Below are 20,098 nucleotides of genomic sequence, written 5' to 3' on the forward strand. Positions count from 1 at the left end.
AAGTTTTCAGAAAATCTTCCTTCCAACAATAGCCAGACCGACTCAACTACTTTTACATCCATCATACCATGGGGATACTAGAAAAGATTGCACAGATCCAAGAAGAGCTTTCACGTACTCAAAAGAATAAGGCTACGGAATATCATGTTGGTCTTTTAAAGGGAAAACTAGCACGGTATCGTAGAGAATTATTAGAACCACAACCAGGACAAGGTTCATCAGGAGGTGGACAAGGATTCGAAGTTGCCAAAGCGGGAGATGCGCGTGTGTCATTAATTGGGTTCCCATCGGTGGGTAAATCGTCCTTTTTATCGAAAGTCACCAACACTAAATCTGAAGCAGCTAATTATGAATTCACAACCTTGACATCTGTGGGTGGTATATTGGAATACAATGGAGCTGAAGTGCAAATCGTCGATTTACCGGGTATTATAAAAGCTGCATCTCAAGGCAAAGGTAGAGGACGTCAAGTGATTGCGGTGTCTAGGACTTCGGATTTGATATTGATGGTTTTAGATGCGACGAAGAGTGAAGATCAGAGACAAATATTGGAAAATGAATTGGAGTCTATGGGGATTAGATTGAACAAGACCAAGCCAAATGTAACAATTACCTTGAAGAAGACAGGGGGAGTCAAAATGAACTCCATTATTCCACCAAAATATCTTGATGAAAAAATTGTCACTGCATTACTAAAAGACTACAAGATCTTGAATGCCCATGTTTTGATCAGAGATGAAAATGTGACAATTGATGATTTTATCGATGTTATCAATGAACAGCATGTCACTTATATCAAATGTCTTTATGTATATAACAAAATCGATGCTGTCAGCTTAGAAGAATGTGATAGACTAGCAAGAGAGCCAAATACAGTGGTGATGTCTTGTGAGTTGGATTTGGGTATTGATGATTTAAAAGAAGAGATTTGGCGTCAATTGGATTTATTGAGGTTGTACACTAAACGAAGAGGTATTTTACCCAATCTTGATGAACCAATGGTTGTGAGAAATAAAAGTACCATTTTAGAAGTTTGTGATTCTATTCATCGAGATATGAAGAACCAGTTCAAATACGCTTTGGTTTGGGGATCTAGTGCGAAACATTCGCCTCAGAAATGTGGTTTAAATCACCCTGTTCATGATGAAGATGTAGTGCAAATAGTGACTAAATAGAAAGAGAAATTTTTGTGTAATCAAATTGTGTGAACAATCAATTTTCAACTTAGACAATATCAAACAACGCATACGGGTAAGAGAGTATATAGGAATCAACTGTACACGAACTTCAAATGAACAAGTTTGGAGACCTACCTGGTATTGATTATAATAGTCAAGAAATATTTGAATCTTCAGATATTGAAACTGAAGATCACCTTGGCAAAGATTCAAAAGAGGAAGACTCACAAGATATAAATTTACATGAATTACAAGCTCAATTTGCCGAAATCAAGGTCACCAGTAACGATTATGATTTCTCCGGTAATGTACTAAATCAAAGAGGCTTTCAAATTGACAAAAGAAAGGAAACGAGACAGGAAAGATTAGCAAGGATAAAACGAGAATTGGAGGAGGTTCTACAAGAAGAGGAGTCAAGCTGTCCCAAGACTGATGACCTACTACAAACTTTCAATTCGTTAAATACAACACCGGATAAGCGAAAGTTTCCCAAGGAAGAGGAACTCAAGATTAATGAAATTCTAATACCACCACCCGGGCCAGTCAAGCATGCACCACAACAAACTGCGACATTCGTCAGTCTTGAAAGTAAGTTGAATCAACTTGAAAAGCAATTGGGCATTGACAACTCAATATCACAACCAGTTCAGCACTCAATTAATGATATAACTAGAAAACTTGACATTATCAACCATGCCGATTTCAATATCGATTCGATCAAATCCAAAATTGAATCAACGGGGAAGGAAATGGAGAAGTTGGAATTGAACAAGCGATTATTTGGATGGGAAGATGTACCAACTTCAAAGACGGATAAAATTGATGAGCTATACAAAATATTGCCAGATTTGAAAAAGTATTGTGGTAAAGCTCCATTGATTCTAGAAAGAATTAAAGGGTTAAGTATGATACATCGTGAATTGGAAGAATCTTTGAATTTTACCATTAATTTGAATCAGTTTATCAGTGATTTGGAACAAGATATGCAACAATGGAATAAGTCGTTAGATGTGTTGAGTCAAGGATTGGATACACTGAAGGACACATTTGAAACCAATAGCAAGAGATTTGAAAATAGACTAGAGGAGCTTGAAAAAAAAATAGCGCGATAATACGGACCCTAGTTCTGTGAATTCGGGGTGTTTATTGTCTTTTTCAAATTGCAATCTGTTTTGACGAGGTATTTGTTTGTTTTTGCAACTCAATTGATAACAAACGCACGGGGCGACATACACCCATAATTTTGGGAAAGTCAGACGACCCTTGGAATTTTCTATTTTAATCTCAACACAATCCTTTATGTCAACTTCTTGTTGTCACAACATGCTTTCATTAATAGATCTACCTTACTAAATTCTTGGCCTCATTTTGCAAAATGTGAATCAACATCAGGCCTTGAAACTCGCACCACTACGCTCCATACTTTATCCAGTCGTCAAGGAAAAGTTGTATAGCTATATTCATGTTTACAACGACGTACTTCGTCAAAGTAAATTATATATGGGACCCCTAGAAACAGCTTTTAAGGTTCAAAAAGACTTGAATAATCCCAAAACTAACCGCTTCACCATTGTGTCATTGGGCAACATAGATCTGTGTTAATTTTTCAACAACCTTTTTTGGCGAATTTCTTTCTTTGAAACCTTCCAACCTAGCACGAGTCTCCATTCGAATGATCAGATTGGGTACTAAGATGTAAATTGCTTTATGCTTTAAAGAATTTAAAGGTTAAACCACCAATTCACCAAAGTTGGTCCCCATAAGAATCACTCGATGTTAATAATTCATTTTTACTTTCAAAAATTAGCGCAGGAACTATGAGACTGGTCCGCAACCTTAAATTGGGTAAAAAGGCTTAATTCTTGTCGTTGTTTAGCTGGTGTTGCTTTCTTTGTTTTCCAAAAACGGAATTATTCAAGTTTTATGATGTCTTTTAATGGCATGTTTATGGTATGGCTAATCGTTCTTTGCTTTTGGTCTTCGCATGATGGTGAGATTTTGTATTTTACTTTGGCAATTGTTTTTATTGATATATCGCTTCTCTTTTCCATTTTTGGTATATTTGTGTAACTTATAAATTCCGAAATCTTTCTCCTCATCATCAAACATCTACAGTGAATAGTACAAATATATCAAGAAACTTCTTCTTTCTTCTTCTTCTTCTTTTCAACACTTGATCATATTTCACCTTCTATATCATTTCCAACCAAAGCTCATAATGTTAAGATCGTCATCACGTTTAATTCTCAGACAGGGTTTACAATCAATCAAGTCAACTACTCCTCGTGTACTCCGAGCTCAAGTTCCCAGATCTGTTGTATCTTCTAGAGCCATTTCACAATTAGCTCATGTCAAGACCCCGCCAAATTTACAAAACGAACCAGTTAAGCCATTTGGCTTCAACGATGTTAAAGATTGGGACTTGTTACGCGCTTCAATTACTAAATTCACCGATGAAGCTAGTTTGAAAGTACCTTTAGTTGTTGGTGGGCAAAAAATTTATCGTGAAGAAACTAAACAACAGTTGAACCCAGCTAACCATTCACAAAATTTAGCTGATGTGTCACAAGCTACTGTGCAAGATGTACAAGCAGCTATTAAAGCTGCTAAAGCTGCTAAGGAATCATGGGCAAACACACCATGGAGTGATAGAGCTGCTATTTTCCTTAAAGCGGCCGACTTGATTTCAACTAAATACAGGTATGATATGTTGGCGGCAACAATGTTGGGACAAGGTAAAAATGTTTATCAAGCAGAAATTGATTGTGTTGCTGAATTGATTGATTTTTTCAAATTTAATGTCAAGTATGCAGAAGAGTTGTATGGTCAACAACCTTTACAAACCGCACCTGGTGTTTGGAATCGTGCTGAGTATAGGCCTTTGGAAGGTTTTGTTTATGCTGTTACCCCATTCAATTTCACTGCCATTGCTGCTAATTTGGTCGGCGCACCAGCATTGATGGGTAACACCGTTGTTTGGAAACCATCAGCAACAGCAGCTTTATCAAACTACTTGTTGTTGACCATATTGGAAGAAGCAGGTTTGCCAAAGGGAGTTATCAATTTCATTCCTGGAGATCCAGTTGAAGTTACTGATGTTGTATTGAATGATCGTGATTTTGCTGCATTACATTTCACAGGTTCGACTGATGTTTTCAAGAAGTTATATCGTCAAATTAGTGAAAATGTATCAAACGATAAATACAAGGACTTCCCAAGAATTGTTGGTGAAACCGGTGGTAAGAATTTCCATTTGATTCATCCAAGTGCTTCGTTGAACCATTCAGTTTTGTCTACTTTGAGGGGAGCCTTTGAATATCAAGGGCAAAAGTGTTCAGCAACTTCAAGATTATATGTACCAGAATCAATATGGCCTGAATTTAAAGATATCTTGTCGGCTCAAATTGAACAAATCACCATCGGAAACACCTCAGATTCTAACTCATTAAATGCATTTATGGGACCAGTTATCCATGAACAGTCGTTCAAAAAATTGGCTAACGCTATTGACAATGCCAAATCCGATCCAGAATTGGAAATTGTTACTGGTGGATCTTACGATTCAAGTAAAGGATTCTATGTTCAACCAACATTGATTAAAACCACTAATCCAAACCACGAATATTTGACCAAGGAGTTTTTCGGTCCAATTTTAACCGTTTACGTATACCCAGATCAAGAATATGAATCGATCATCAAATCTATCGATTCTGTTACCAAATACGGATTAACAGGATCCATTTTTGCGAGAGATAGACAAGCAATTAGAACAGCTGAAGAGAAATTGAGATATTCCGCCGGTAATTTCTACATTAATGATAAATCAACCGGTGCTGTTGTTGGACAACAATGGTTTGGTGGTGCTAGAGCTTCAGGAACTAATGATAAAGCCGGTAGTGGTAATATCTTGTCAAGATTTGTTTCAGTTAGAAATGTCAAGGAAAATTTCTATGAATTGGCTGATTTCAAGTACCCATCAAACTACAACTAATCATGGAGGTTAAATCTAGAAAATGAAACTTTACATAAATTGTAAATACAAAATATATAAATATTCAAAGGCAACGATTGAAGTAAATGAATTTCAACAAACTTCTCAGAATTGAACATAACAAACGGTTAAACCCCAATACCACCCCAACTTTTTCTACCTCTTTCGATCTCCATAATAAGGATTGTGTGCCTGTGTCTGTGGTGGTGGAGCATGTGAAGAATGACCAGCTGGCATATTCACAACTCTTCCCAACCCAGAACAAACAGGACACAACTCCATATCCAACAAAAACCGAACCATTCCCGAACCTCTACACCGACCACAAAGCACCCCTCCCAACCGTGGATCACCGGGTGGAACTCGTAACGGGACCATTGGAGCAGTGCTAAAGAATCCGCCACTCCCACCAGCTCTTCCACCTGGGTGTGGATTGGGAACTGGAGCACTTCCATAAGGAATAAATGTAGTTGAACCGAAATGTTGTGGGTGAAAGTTGTAGTTAACGGAATTGGTGGAGTTTCTGGGACTGAATTTCTCCCAGCAATCTTTACACGTTTTGCCGTTTTTGAGTTTGTAGCCTGTATTGTCGCATTTTCGACAATGGAACCCTTTGGGGTACTTGAATGGAAGTCCGCCTGATGTAGGTGGTGCTGTTGGACCAGGTGGTGGCGCCGGTGAGTGTGAGTAAGAATGCGAGTAATTTTGTGTATGGGACTGTGTGTAGGATTGCGTACTTGAATGAAATTGCCGTTGAGGACGAGAAGCAGCCGGACGAGTTGTTGTTGAGCTAGATCCGGTAGTTGCTTGTGGAATAGCACCTGATTTCACTGCTTCTTCGTATGGTGGTGGTGCCTCTTCTTCAGCTGCGTTACTCCCATTTGCATTTGAATTTGATGAAGACCCCATTGTTTTATGTGGATGAAAAATACCACTGAATTTTTTTCAATAAAGTATAAGTGTAACAACAGGTTCGTGCTACTTATACCTTTCGATTGCAAAGAAAGGGTTGAGATATTTTGTCACTGAAAAATAGTAAAATAATGAGCCTCGAAAATGAAGATTTTGTGTCCATTCCGGCGACCAGGTTCACACCCCCATTCATTTTTCGGAGTTAAAATTACGAAAATCAATTAGATCTAAATTCCCATACATATAAGCCTTAAATACATAACCTCAATAATGCAACCAAACTCATTATCTTTCTTTCCCATTCTCACTTCTAAGCGTACTCAAATCAAACCCAAACTCACCCTTTTCAGAATCAACTTGACCACTCAACTGATCGATACTGCTTAACAAATCACTCAATGTCATCGGTTTAGTAGGTAAATGATCACTAGCAACCAATCGGAACTGAATATCATTCCCACGAGATCTAGTTGAAGCCGATCCCGATTCCGATCCCGACACAGTAGCAGTAGCAGTAGCAGTTGTAGCTTCAACCACAACTGTTGAATCATCATCATTATGCAATCGATCCTCAACTCTATGAGGAGCAGTGGCTGTTGTGGTAGTTGTAGTCTCATCGTATAAATGATCAAGAAATGTCTTTTGTAGATTAAAAGCATGTCGTAACAGATCGAATCGTGATGAATCCAACCCGGGATTTTCAAATCCTGATAATCCAATAATCTTGATAATCAAATCATCAGTGATCTCAGCAGCAGCAGGATCGCCACCATTATGATTATTATCATTCTGTGGGCTCTGCTTCAATTTCAGCTCTTGATTACGTAGTTTAATAGCTCGATCTTTAAGTAATTGTTTAATTGACCATGTTTTATCTTGCATCAATTGTCGTAATTGTGATTTATCAGTTATGGCATCACTTAATATAGAGTGTGCTTTATCATTGTTACTGCTACTGGTTATGTTGTTCTTGATTTGTTGAAGTAGTATCCTCGTTGGTCGTATCATCTTATACCGTTGAATTGGTTGTAAACGTTTCTGTCCTGAAGGTAAGCTTTATTTATCTTTTTTTCTTTTTTTCTGTTTTTGGCGACACTCTTGATTAAAGGTGCAACAGCAATACATGCTACAGATCAGTCCCTTTATTCTAATGATTGGAATGCTAAGTAAATTAAAAACTAAATAAACTATAATCTATGAAGAATTGAACATAAATATATACCATCTTTGAAAAACAATCGTGATTTCGTAAACAAACTAAAGTCGTAATCAGACTACCCCTTTTTGAATCCAATTTTCCTCCAAAATGACTTCTTTCCCTTAGTTTCATTACTACTAGACCCACCAGAATCATTACTCTTCATGCTTGAAAGCAATCCGCTAGAGCCGGAAGTACCATTGGACCCACTGGCTCTTCGTTTCTGTCTCATTTCTTTTCTTCTTTTTGCATCCTCATCATCTTCAATGGAAATCAAGGATTTGACTCGATACACATTGTCATTGGCTCCTCCTCCCCCACCTGATCCGTCAGACGCGACTGAACTATGACGACTTGTGGCGGATGATCGATTGGTTGATGTGGTGGCAAGTGAACCCAGTTGTTGTCCATGCAGTTGAGATTTATAAATTTGATGAATTCTACCATCAATTTTCAAAGAGTCGTCCTTTGAATTGATGGCTTGGAGATAATTAACAGAATCGGTAAATGATTTATCTGAAATAGTTGCAATCCAACTCTGATACTTTTCAATCGAGTTATATGGAGTGGGATGGTCAATCAAACCACCACTATTCTCGTCTATTGGTGTTGTCTGCGGTGCAAACGATTCAACTGATTCAATTGATGAACTGGAATTCGATCCAACCGCAACTAAATTATCACTAAAGGTAATTTTGGGAACTGGCGATTTAGATTGATGTTGTTGCGACTGCTGTTGCTGTTGCTGTTGCCTCCCGTGTCTCTTTTGATTATCGGTCGTATGCTTTGACAGATTACTAACTAAGACAACGGGTATACCAGCATGCTTAACGATAAATGATGAATATTTCACCAAGTAACTCCTTTCACTATTTTTTTTAATCTTGTATTTAAAATTCAAATTTGATGATTTGATTCCGACAATGAAAATATTAGGATGATATTGTTTGACCAATTTATTCAACATAAATTTAGATCCAAATTCATTGCCATGCTGTTCAATAGAATCTAATCCACTTTCAACGACAAATTCAACTGTCATTTTAATTCTTAAATCCAATTGAGCAAGATTCAATTTAAGATATTCAAGCAAATCAAAACATTTCGATTTCAAATAATCATCACAGCTCATTTTCCTTCTTTTAGAGCTATATTCCTTGATGAATTTCTGTGGGATGAAACTAGCAACAATCAAGTAATCCCCATCGTGTAAAATCAGTTGATTCTGATTCAATATGAAGTCATCAATCTGCAATAGCCAATCAAGAGAATTCCATGAATGTTTTCTTCCCGAAATTGTTGTCAACAAAGTCCTTCTAAATTCAATTTCATCATAATCATCATGTTGGACAGTAAGAGCAATTGATCGATAATTATTTTCATTTGATGAAGGGTATTGTTGTTGTTGAGCTTGTAACTTCTCCAAAGCAGAAACTCCTGAAGTTGACGGTTTTCGATTAGTGTAATAAATCTTTTGATTATCAAATTTGAACGCATTGAAATTGGACGTTTTTGGTTTCATATTAAACTGAGGGTCAAGAGCTAATAGCTCTTCATCAGTCATGCCAGCATATGACTTTCTTCGCTGAGGTTGCTCGTGGTCCACAGATGGGTTCGTCTTCTCAACATTTTCTTCTTCTTCTTCTTCTTCTTCTTCTTGTGCTTCTTCCTCTTCTTTATGATAATTGATAGTGGCATCTTCAATATTACCTCCAAACCTATAATTATATTCCAATTGTTGTTGTGATACCTTATTCTTTAAAATAGATTTTTCTGGTGGATTGGGTAACTTTAATCTTCTTTTACGTTGTTGTTGTTGTGAACAATAGTACGAAGAACCTGGTGATTGACTAATGACATCAAAATTAGGGACTTTTGGCAAACTAGCAAATGGAAAAGAAGATTGACGAGTAGGTGAAGTACCATAACGATAATTTTCATTACCATTGGGTATGTTAAGTTGTGCTGGAGCAAACAAAGGAGACGTTGCCTCCGAGCTACCACCGGCAATGGCAGCTGTCGCACTTGATAATGATGATGATGGACCTGAATATGAACCATATTGTTTTCCACTAGCATTTGTGGCTTGGTTGTAAATTGGACGATTATACAAGAAATCACCGTCATGAACTGGGTTCAAATTGTTAAACGAGACTCTTCTTGAGTACTTGTGTAGTGTCGGTAGAGTCGATTCATCTTCATTTATTGCACTTGATTGACGAAGACTGGCTGTTGGTATAGGTGCAGAAGTACGTGGAATAGATGCAAAGTGGTTATCATTGGCTGTTGTGGTTGTATCTAGTGGATCGATGGAAGTAGCAGCAGAACCCGCTGCTGGGTGGTGTTCTCGTTGCTGTTGCTGTGGTTGCTGTGGGTGGTGATCATGATCATCTGGTGGTTTATTGAAAGGATCTTGTGTGTTGCTGTGATATGCTAAATCACTATGCATAATGTACTGTGGTAGCTGGTTGTTATTTGGTGTTGTGGTGGTTGTGGTGGTTGTTGCTGTTATTGTTAGTGGATGCTGTTGCTAAACTGGTGGTATTTAATTTTCCACTAAAGGTGATCGGGTGATTTCGTAAAGTCTGTATGCTTTATATGTACTATTTGTGAACGTTGAAGGATATTGTTGTTTATAGTAAGCTAACGATTGTGAAGTCAAAAGTCTAGAATGATATGGTTGTGTTGTGTTGTGTTGTGTTGTTTTTATTAGTTGGTTGCTAAAGTTCAAAGGGGAATGGTGTACGGTGCTGTAAATAAAAATCGTGGGGGAAGGAGAGTGGGTGGGAATTTAATACTTAAAGTCGTGTATAAATTGCTAAAACGTATGCAATAACTTTTCAATTAAAATTAAATTAAATTCAATTAATACCAATTTTTTGTTATTTTCTTCTATTGCTCTTTAAAAATGAGTTGGTCAATCAGTCAGTCTTGGTGGTAGTTTTATGGTTTAATGGTGAATATTGACTTCGGTTATTATAGTGAGTTTGAATATGGGCTATTTAATGATAAAGCGAGTTTAGTTAGGTATATATATATATACACATATATATATAAAAAAAAAAAAAAAAAAAAAAAAAAAAAAAAAAAAAAAAAAAAAAAAAAAAAAAAAAAAAAAAAAAAAAAAAAAAAAAAAAAAAAAAAAAAAAAAAAAAAAAAAAAAAAAAAAAAAAAAAAAAAAAAAAAAAAAAAAAAAAAAAAAAAAAAAAAAAAAAAAAAAAAAAAAAAAAAAAAAAAAAAAAAAAAAAAAAAAAAAAAAAAAAAAAAAAAAAAAAAAAAAAAAAAAAAAAAAAAAAAAAAAAAAAAAAAAAAAAAAAAAAAAAAAAAAAAAAAAAAAAAAAAAAAAAAAAAAAAAAAAAAAAAAAAAAAAAAAAAAAAAAAAAAAAAAAAAAAAAAAAAAAAAAAAAAAAAGATAAAAATAGATAAACCTTTTTGTTTTAGTGTAATGTCGTATAATTACAAAAAATGTTCTTCTTATTTTGCTAAGCCTTCCTTTTGCAAACTTTATTTATAGCGAGAGAAGAAAAAAACTGGGACTAACAGCCTCAGGTGCACGTGCTTTCTCTCTCTCATATATCTCCAGTCATCGTATAAGACAATACACAATACATAGATAGATATAATAGATTAAGTTTGGTAATATATCCAATACCACCCATAGAGTAAGCTATTATATAAAAGTATATCACAATCACAATAGTAATATTGTTGAAACCCTCTTCTTTAAAGCAGCTAAAGCTAAGCCTTGTGTTTTAGAATCAATGATACACTATCTCTTCAAAATTCTTGGCATTGGTAGTCGTAGCAGTAGTAGTATTACTACTTCTTGTTCGGTCTTGGTCTTAGTCTTGGTCTTTGGAATATACTTGGCATACAATATGTATATATCCCATGTCATCCGCAGCTGTTAGATCCGGTATCTTCCTATCTTTTTAGTTGTGGCTTTGTTGGTGTACTACTTTCTCTTGAGAAAGATGAAGATGGATGATAATGTTGTTGTTTTGTTCCTATTGTTGCCTTTCCACACTTTTTGTGTCGTTTACAAATGTCGTATATGCACAGTTTACGACAAAAAAATGTACATATAAATGTACATATAAATGTATATTGAATTGAATTACTCTATTACATCTATTACACAAATACTGTGGGGGGAATTATTATTGTGTGAAACTAAATTTTAAACGAACTTACCACTACTACCGCTACTACTACTGACATTACTAACTATCTTTGATAATTTACTTTCTTTATAGTAGGCACGCGGCGGTGGGGTTATATATACTTGGTATTTACTATTACTACTGTAGCTTTTGTTGTAAACATAGCAATGAGGGGAAGCTAATACAGAAACTCGACTTGTGGGATAAATAAACAGGAAATAAGACAAATATATATATATGTGTATATATATATATATATACATTTGTGATTTGCCTTATGTCCTATACTCTATAACCTATAGCACATAGTTATCTATAGGCCTATCATCAAGTAAAGAGTGTTAAAAACTTTGACCAGAAAAATTGATATAGAATAGAGTCATTCTGTCTTATCATTATCATCCTCAACCACCCTGCTCTAAATAGACACCGTGCCCAACTTTGATAAAGTACTACTAGCTTCTTATGCAACACTAGGATAATAATATATTCGCTTAGTTGAAGCAATGTTTAATCTTCTATACCCTCCTCCCCCCCCCCCCCCAACTCTATTCAATTCAAAAATAGAAGCATGGATAATTCCCATAATGTTTCACATAATCAAAAGTTTGTGTCTCTTTGTTTTGTCGTCATCTATGTTTATGAATGGTCAAAAACACTGCTGATCACTAATCAAGCATTGTTTCGGTTGAATTCAAACCGTAGAGGTGTTTTTCTGCTTAAAATTGTTGCAAAACCCTTCTAATAAAACATTGATGTCATTACATTCTTTATATACATCAGTTCCCAATTCTACAAAATAAGCGTAAGATAAAATAAGGATATAAACCATCACACAGTTGAACCATGTAGTCTAATGGTGTATATATGTATATATATATACTTATTAAATGATAAGTTATAAGATGGTAGTGTATATGTTTCAGTTTTTGTGATTTGTCTACTGTCTTGTGACAATTTAAGTATGTGATCACGTGTACTCATCTATTGCTCTTTTTTTTTTTGTTTTCTCCTCATTGGGTCTAGACCAACCTTGACTGTCTTTAATCGTCTACATACACGGAAATAAAGACTGTGTTAATATACGCTATTTATCTTCTACTAGTGTACCTAATATTACTCTTATAAGTATATTTATAGTTTTGTTGTTGTTGTTGTTGTTGTTGTTGTTGTTGTTGTTGTTGTTGTTGTTGTTGTTGTTGTTGCTGTTGTTGTTGTTGTTGTTGTTGTTGTTGTTGTTGCTGTTGCTGTTGCTGTTGCTGTTATAACGGAAGATTACAATTTTTTAATACGTCATTGGTTGTGTTTAATTGAACTTAATCTTTTTTTTGTGTAATAGAACCAGCCTCGAGGACATATACAGAATATGACCAAAAAAAAGGGATACCCCATAGATATATAGATATATATATGGCAACTATATAACAGAACAATATCGATTACACGAGAGTTTTTGTTATCTTCAAAACAAGAGAAAAAGATTCTTACCACTGCATTACTCTCTCTTGGTATACTACGTTTTACCAAAGAGAGTCTTCTTGTACCAGAATTTCATCTTCTTCCTCGTGTAATTCCATTGTTTTGTTTTGTTACCAATTTCTATTGCATATTTCAAAACTAAAAGCCAACCAATCCTCAGACCACACAATAAACAAAACAAAAAAATAGCAACCAAAAGAAACACTTTACGCAACCCCTTCTTCTTTTAACAACAAACACAACTATTCATAGTTATCACAATTGACGATTAGTGCGTTACTATGCCATCAGCTACAGATACTCAACAACAACAACAACAACAACAACAACACAACAACAACAGTCTACAGAAGATTGGTTCAGTCCGTTGCCTTTGGATGAATATCTTAAAATTAATGAATTGGCTAGACAAGATGTTCCCAAAACTAGGCCAATTGACCCTAATGATAAACTAGGTGATTATGATATTAGATGTGGTCCTACTTTACGTCTAGCTGGTACTTTGGAAAATGGTACTTCCAACTACAGAGCTTCACTTATGTTGGCGATTAAGGATTGTCCCGAGGGGAAACCGCCTTCAATTACTTACAAAATTGGGCCTGCTTTGGAAACTGTATCCAACGGTGAATTCTCAACCGGTGAATTCCCAGTAACTAAATATTATGAAGAAGATGGGTATTCGTTTTTCAGATATACAATTGAATTACAATTGGTTGAATATGAACAAAAAGTACAATACCATATTAACAAGCATTTCAAAAAATCATTCCAATTCTTTATTCCTAGTGTTGATGAAAGTATGAATGTAATTTCATACTCGTGTAATGGTTTTACTTTAGCTTGTGATGCATCAGATTTCAAATCTTCACTTTGGTATGATGTATTGGCAAAACATTCACAACAACATTATCATGTAATGTTGGGAGGTGGAGATCAAATTTATTCTGATGCTATTAAATTACATTCTAAAAAGTTACAAGAATGGACTCAAATTAATAATCCATTGAAAAAGAGAAACGCTCCCATTGATGATGAAGTATTAGCAGAGTTTAAAAACTTCTACTTGAATCATTATATGAATTGGTTTGGAAAGGGGTTTTGGAAAGGTACTGCGTCTCAAGTTGTTGAAGCCTTGTTTCCATTGACAATGTCACAAATCCCCATGGTGAACATCTACGACGATCATGATATTATTGATGGATTTGGGTCTTATCATGATTCAACTATGCAAGCACCAATTTTCTCAACTGTTGGTAATGTGGCATACAAATACTACATGTTGTTTCAACATCATATGAACCCAGAGGAGAAATTGCACACAAGTGATCCTTCATGGGTGTTGGGTAAAGAAGGTCCCTTTATTAAGCAAAAGAACCATTCAGTTTTCATGAGGTTGGGTAAAGAGGTCAGTTTATTAGGATTGGATTGTCGTACTGAACGGAAATTGAAGCAAATTTGTGATCCCCAAACTTATAAAATTATTTTCAACCGCATGAACGAAACATTGAAAGCTAATGGAGACGTTAAGCATTTATATGTCATGCTTGGTGTACCCATTTTCTACCCCAGACTAGTATGGCTAGAGTGGTTGTTGACTTCAACAGCAATGGCACCATTACGTAAATTAGCCACCAAGGGAGTCATCAACAAAGGATTAGTGAATGAATTTGATGGTGATGTTGAAGTATTGGATGATTTAAATGACCATTGGTGTTCGAAGCACCACAAACGTGAACGTAACAAATTGATTAAAGATTTAATGGAATTTGGTGCTAAAAAGGGGATCAGAATCACTATATTATCCGGAGATGTTCATTTGTGTTGTATTGGGAGAATGAAGTCCAAATATCATCATCATCCCAACGCTCATATCTTGCAAGGCACTAAAGAAATTGAGAAATTGAATAAAGATTTAACTGCACATCCTGAAAATGACCCCAGATTAATTTTCAATGTTATATCATCAGCTATTGTTAATGCACCTCCACCTGATGCTATGGCAACTTTGTTGAACAAACGTAGTGGAATCCATCATTTTAATCAGGATACCGATGAAGATATTGTACCTATTTTTGTCAAGGATGTTGATGGGTCACTGAGAGCCAATCATCAATTTTTAAACAAGAGAAATTGGTCTGATTTGGTATTGGCAAAACAATCGGTTAAATATAAGTCATTGATTGCAGGAACTGTCGAAGAAGCAGCAGAAGCAGCCGAGGCAGCAGAAGCAGAAGCAGAACCTACAGCTAATGGTACCCATGCTGGCTCCTCTTCAGTGTTGAGAAAATTCCCCCAGCCAGTATTTGACAATGAACACGATACAAAAGAAGGTGATTTCTTACACAATCAACAACCAAATGACCGGTTTATCAAGTATCCATTATTCGAAGATTCCGTAGTGACTTCACTTCGAGTTGAAAAAGATCCTGGTGATTTGGGTAGTAAATCAACAGCTTATGAAGTGATTATACCTCCCTTGGTTGGAAGTTATAAATTGGGTAGAGTAGCCGTTAAACATGTTGATGTGTGAAACCATTTGAGGTAGCTCTTTTCTTACTTATTGTTGTTTTATTATTTATTTGATGTTGGCTTTTGAGGGAGGGAGGAAGGATCCGTTGTTTGTTGAACCCTTTTTTTTTAATTTAGTAATGTATCAATAATGCAAAAAGAGAAAAAGAATAAAAAGTTTTTAATATATAATACGTTTTATTGATGGTGTTTGGAGTGTAGATGAAGAGTGTTGTTTCCAATCGCTCTATTGTCTGTTCTCTCATTTTGAATTGTTAAAACCGATCTTATTGTTTAATCATTTTGTGTGATGGTAGCTATATATGCATATTTTTGTTGTAGAAAAATTGAAATTGTAAACTAATTTACAAATATTTATCTTCAATAAAGTTAAATTAATATCAACTACCAAATCCACACTGATTGGCCTACCACCACTAGTTATTTAGTAACTATTATTATTTGTACTACTATACAAACACAGAACAGACCTTTCAATGCCACCACCTTCAACCAAGAAACAGAAAACAACAACAACAGCATCATCTGAATCGTTAACATCTGAATCATCACTACTGCGACCTACAACCACGACGTCCCTCAATTCAGATACTCCCACACCTCTAACAGCTACAGTAGCTAAATCAGCTACTAAATCCTCCACAGTTAAAATATCCCGAGCAATATCAGCATGTAAACGATGTCGAACCAAGAAAATCAAATGTGATCAGAAATTTCCTCAATGTGGTAAATGTGCTCAACATAATGTCGAATGTATGGGATTAGATCCAGTTACCGGAAGAGAGATACCGAGGAGTTATATTGTTCATTTGGAAGAACGGGTTAAGTTGTTGGAACAGAAGTTGGTTGAATTGGGTGCAAGTGCAGGTGCGGATGCGGGTGCGGGTGCGGGTGCGGATATAAGTGCGGATGGGAATACCAATGGGGAGGGGGAAGCGATTGAAAAAGATGAGAGTGAAAGTGCCACTGGTGGTGGAGAAGAGGTGGGTGATGGTAGTGGTGAGGCTAGATCGCAAGTGGTGGAAACAGATAAGGATACATTTAATCAATTGCCGGAAGGAGGAAAATTGAGTCGACAAGGGACTAATAAAATTAGTTTTCTGAAGTTAATGTCTACTGCGGTACGAGTACAGAAACGACATGAAAGGAGTGCTGATGACGAGACTATAGCACAATCAACAACAGGAGCGAAAGATGAGGAAAGTGGAGATACAGGAAACATGCATGACGAAGAAATAAAATTAGCAGCAGTACTACCGCCCAAATCGACAGCTTTACAATTTTGTCAAATTTTCTTCCATCACTGTAATGCTCAATTTCCCATTATGCATCGAGAAGAATTTATTCGTGATTATTTCATACCCATTTATGGATCTGTTGAACTGAATCGTTTTCAATTTGCCAGTAATGATGGATCTATAAATGATTCATTTTGGAAAGATACAAGCAAAGATGAAGGTGGATACTGGTTTGATGAGTACAAGTTGCAATTTCAACGTTTGCTTGCTAAAGAAAGTGAAGAGAACACCAATAGTAACAATATCGATATAAGAGCAATATCTAATCGGATTATCCCACCACGACGGTTCCATATCCCGTTATTTTTCCTAAATATGGTATTTGCCATTGCTTCTTCAGTTCATCATTTGAAATACCCATCACAGATTTCCGAATCGTTTCGATTAGCAGCTATGAAATATTACAACGAAGTCAAACGTAACATCGATCAATTGATGGCATTACAAGGGATACTACTCTATACATTTTACTCCATTATGCGACCAACTAACCCCGGAGTATGGTATATTATGGGAGAAGCATTAAGAGTATGTGTTGATTTGGATTTACAAAATGAACTCAAGACGAAATCGAGACAAAATATGAACATCGATGGATATACACGAGATAAAAGAAGACGTATATTCTGGTGTACTTATTCCATTGATCGACAAATTTGTTTTTATTTGGATCGACCATTTGGTATCCCTGATGAAAGTATAAATACTCCATTGCCTAGTATATGGGATGACCTGAAAATTGTACCTAACGATTCAATCATGGATTATACTAAATTGAGTAATAATGAAGACTCAATTTCTGATGTGATTAGTTACAAGACGGTATCGCTAGCATTTGTTACAATACGGAAATTACAAAGTGAAGTAACTAAAATCCTATATACTGGCAGCGAGATACCTCGAAAATACACTGATTTATCGCATTGGAAAATTGACATCTTATCAAGATTGACCCATTGGTATCAAAATCTACCTTCCCCTAAACAAATGAATTGTAATTTCAACCCGATTTTTTTCCATTTGAATTATCATCATACATTATTATACGTTCATGGATTAGGTCCTAGGAACTACAATTTAACCATGGATGATATTAGACAAGTATCCATATCAGCCAAAGAAGTAATCAATTGTTATACACAATTGTATTTAACTAAATCGATAAACTATACTTGGGCAGCAGTGCATAATTTATTTATGGCTGGGACATCATATTTATATTCGTTGTATAATTCAGATGAGATTCGAGTCATGAATCCGATCAATACCGTGATGTTGAGCTGTTCCAATTGTTTGAAAATCTTGTCTAGTTTGATTGATAAATGCGATGCAGCTCAATACTGTTGTGAAATTTTCCATAATTTGACTTTGGTTATTGTTAAATTGAAATATCCTAACGAGCTGGTTAATCAGTTCTTACCGGGAGGTGGTAACAAGAGGCAAGGTGAGGCTGGGGAAAACGGGGAAAATGGTGCTACTGTTGACATGAGTGATGCTTCTAATGACGGCGCAGGTGACAAGAGTGAAGCGAAAGTAAGTCGTGAATCCTTGTATCGCATCAACAATGGGAATGTTCATTCCAACTTGTTTCATTTGGTCAATGAATTGGATCATTTGAATCCATTGACTAAAGGATCACCAAATAGTGTTGACGCACATGACAATCCCCAAAATACCTATGGTGTGCAACATCAACAACAGCTGCAGAATCAAGAACACGCCTATTCCCAACAACAGCACGAACAATCACTGCATCCGCATTATGGACAGGGTTTGCCACATGAACAACCAGACAACACCAACCATGTAGGAGAAACAATCACACAGAACGTGGTGATATCACCCGAATTCACGCATGGTTTTAATTACCCTGCCGATTGGAACGACGAAGAACTAGATTTTTTCTTTAAGGAATTAAACCACAACAACCATGTCGTTGGTACAACAACAGGAACATTTCTGGACAAATCGACACCACCAGCTACACACATTACTGCTGCTGTTGCTGCTACTCCTGGTCATCCATTTGCTCCTCCTCCTCCTCCATCTTTCACTTCTCAATTCTCTCCACATTCGGGTACAACGACTGGGACTACTAATATGCGTGAAGGAAAACGGATTTTTGATTTGATGCATAATGCACCCACTGAAAGAATATGGGAGGAGTTTTTCACGTCAAAGTGAAGGAAGGGCTAGTTGGACTGCGGAGAGACCAAAGAAGTAATGGTTACAGTTGAGCATTCGTTAGTAGTCATTATATAGCTATTTAGTGTTGGCTGGTTGGTGAGGGTTGTACATGAACAATGCACAGAAAATTGTCTGTTCCAATTTGAAAGTTTGTTTCTGTTTCCGTTTCTGTCAATCCTTTGCTTTAAAAACGGATTTGTCACTACATTAAGCGTAAATAGTGATAATGCAACCATAAAGGACACCGATAATAGTTTACGCTTGTCAATAAAATAAAGATATACTTTAAAAGCTATATAGTCTCTATGTCTGAACAACAATAAGCGTCATGAAAAACACAGAAATAAACTCAATAAGCAGCATAATCAACCCTATTAATCCCACGGCTTTCCAAAACTTTAATTTACCAAATGCTGCTTCATCATTCATTACCATAAATATAGCAACAAGAATCAAAAATATGGAAGTATTGAAACCAGTGACACCTGCCAATTGGGCCCCAGTATTCCCAATCTTAATCAACTTGTAAGATACAAATACCAAAATTGCGGCTATAGTTAAACAAAAAGAAACTCCTTCTTCTTTCTTCTTCCTCCTCTGATCAACTTTGGGGTCATTTGTTTCTCCCTCTTCTTGCTGTTCTTCTTCTCCGTTGATGTTTGAATCTTCACCAAAAGAAGATCTGGATGGTGTTTGCTCAGATGAATTATTTGTCAATGGTGGTTCAGCAAAAGGATTGAAATTGAACATTTCTTCGTGTTCACAGTTTTCTGGTGCTTTTGTGTCCTCGCTAAGAGGTTGATAAGAATGTTTCATGATCGACACAAGAGTGATAATGTAAAAAAACCTTTGGCGAATGGGAATATAGTCCTCTGAATCCTAGAACCAAAAAGAACATGATATTAGCTTTTGCGGTATTAAATAAATCAAACTTCCATTTCAGTTTCCCACCTCCTCCTTTATTGATAATACTAGGTACGGCATCAAAATAGATAACCATTCAACAATAGTACAATATTAATTCCACAATCATTAATTTCATATGCAACTTGAGTAAAACATATTTTAATTGCAATGGTTTGGGCACGTGACACAATCAATAGTACTATGTATTTATGAATAATCGAGGTTGTTCGCCAGAGATTTCTATATACATTCAAGAG

At 35.8% G+C, this 20,098-nt stretch overlaps 10 protein-coding genes across 10 annotated transcripts; 6 read left to right on the top strand and 4 right to left on the bottom strand. All coding sequences in view use genetic code 12, as the record gives it.

Annotated features, from left to right (window-relative positions):
* Positions 1-68: 68 nt before the first annotated feature.
* CORT_0F01550 (Rbg2 protein) lies at positions 69-1,175 on the top strand (the record flags this gene model as incomplete). Its single annotated transcript, XM_003870462.1, has 1 exon — positions 69-1,175. One exon carries the CDS (start codon positions 69-71, stop codon positions 1,173-1,175), a length of 1,107 nt encoding a protein of 368 aa, XP_003870511.1.
* Positions 1,176-1,291: 116 nt separating this feature from the next.
* Positions 1,292-2,290, top strand: CORT_0F01560 (hypothetical protein; the record flags this gene model as incomplete). Its single annotated transcript, XM_003870463.1, has 1 exon — positions 1,292-2,290. The coding sequence occupies one exon, from the start codon at positions 1,292-1,294 to the stop codon at positions 2,288-2,290; it is 999 nt and encodes a 332-aa protein (XP_003870512.1).
* A 1,106-nt stretch (positions 2,291-3,396) lies between these two features.
* CORT_0F01570 (Put2 delta-1-pyrroline-5-carboxylate dehydrogenase) lies at positions 3,397-5,169 on the top strand (the record flags this gene model as incomplete). Its single annotated transcript, XM_003870464.1, has 1 exon — positions 3,397-5,169. The coding sequence occupies one exon, from the start codon at positions 3,397-3,399 to the stop codon at positions 5,167-5,169; it is 1,773 nt and encodes a 590-aa protein (XP_003870513.1).
* Positions 5,170-5,325: 156 nt separating this feature from the next.
* Positions 5,326-6,078, bottom strand: CORT_0F01580 (hypothetical protein; the record flags this gene model as incomplete). Its single annotated transcript, XM_003870465.1, has 1 exon — positions 5,326-6,078. One exon carries the CDS (start codon positions 6,076-6,078, stop codon positions 5,326-5,328), a length of 753 nt encoding a protein of 250 aa, XP_003870514.1.
* A 288-nt stretch (positions 6,079-6,366) lies between these two features.
* On the bottom strand, positions 6,367-7,089 carry CORT_0F01590 (hypothetical protein; the record flags this gene model as incomplete). Its single annotated transcript, XM_003870466.1, has 1 exon — positions 6,367-7,089. The coding sequence occupies one exon, from the start codon at positions 7,087-7,089 to the stop codon at positions 6,367-6,369; it is 723 nt and encodes a 240-aa protein (XP_003870515.1).
* A 266-nt stretch (positions 7,090-7,355) lies between these two features.
* On the bottom strand, positions 7,356-9,728 carry CORT_0F01600 (hypothetical protein; the record flags this gene model as incomplete). The annotated part of the gene is made up of 1 exon (XM_003870467.1): positions 7,356-9,728. One exon carries the CDS (start codon positions 9,726-9,728, stop codon positions 7,356-7,358), a length of 2,373 nt encoding a protein of 790 aa, XP_003870516.1.
* Positions 9,729-10,232: 504 nt separating this feature from the next.
* Positions 10,233-10,793, top strand: CORT_0F01610 (hypothetical protein; the record flags this gene model as incomplete). The annotated part of the gene is made up of 1 exon (XM_003870468.1): positions 10,233-10,793. One exon carries the CDS (start codon positions 10,233-10,235, stop codon positions 10,791-10,793), a length of 561 nt encoding a protein of 186 aa, XP_003870517.1.
* Positions 10,794-13,459: 2,666 nt separating this feature from the next.
* Positions 13,460-15,451, top strand: CORT_0F01620 (hypothetical protein; the record flags this gene model as incomplete). Its single annotated transcript, XM_003870469.1, has 1 exon — positions 13,460-15,451. The coding sequence occupies one exon, from the start codon at positions 13,460-13,462 to the stop codon at positions 15,449-15,451; it is 1,992 nt and encodes a 663-aa protein (XP_003870518.1).
* Positions 15,452-15,926: 475 nt separating this feature from the next.
* On the top strand, positions 15,927-18,932 carry CORT_0F01630 (Ppr1 transcription factor; the record flags this gene model as incomplete). Its single annotated transcript, XM_003870470.1, has 1 exon — positions 15,927-18,932. One exon carries the CDS (start codon positions 15,927-15,929, stop codon positions 18,930-18,932), a length of 3,006 nt encoding a protein of 1,001 aa, XP_003870519.1.
* Positions 18,933-19,238: 306 nt separating this feature from the next.
* On the bottom strand, positions 19,239-19,751 carry CORT_0F01640 (hypothetical protein; the record flags this gene model as incomplete). Its single annotated transcript, XM_003870471.1, has 1 exon — positions 19,239-19,751. One exon carries the CDS (start codon positions 19,749-19,751, stop codon positions 19,239-19,241), a length of 513 nt encoding a protein of 170 aa, XP_003870520.1.
* Positions 19,752-20,098: the final 347 nt, after the last annotated feature.

The sequence above is a fragment of the Candida orthopsilosis genome (genome assembly GCF_000315875.1).
Source record: "Candida orthopsilosis Co 90-125, chromosome 6 draft sequence".
Classification (NCBI taxonomy): Eukaryota; Fungi; Ascomycota; class Pichiomycetes; order Serinales; family Debaryomycetaceae; genus Lodderomyces; species Lodderomyces orthopsilosis.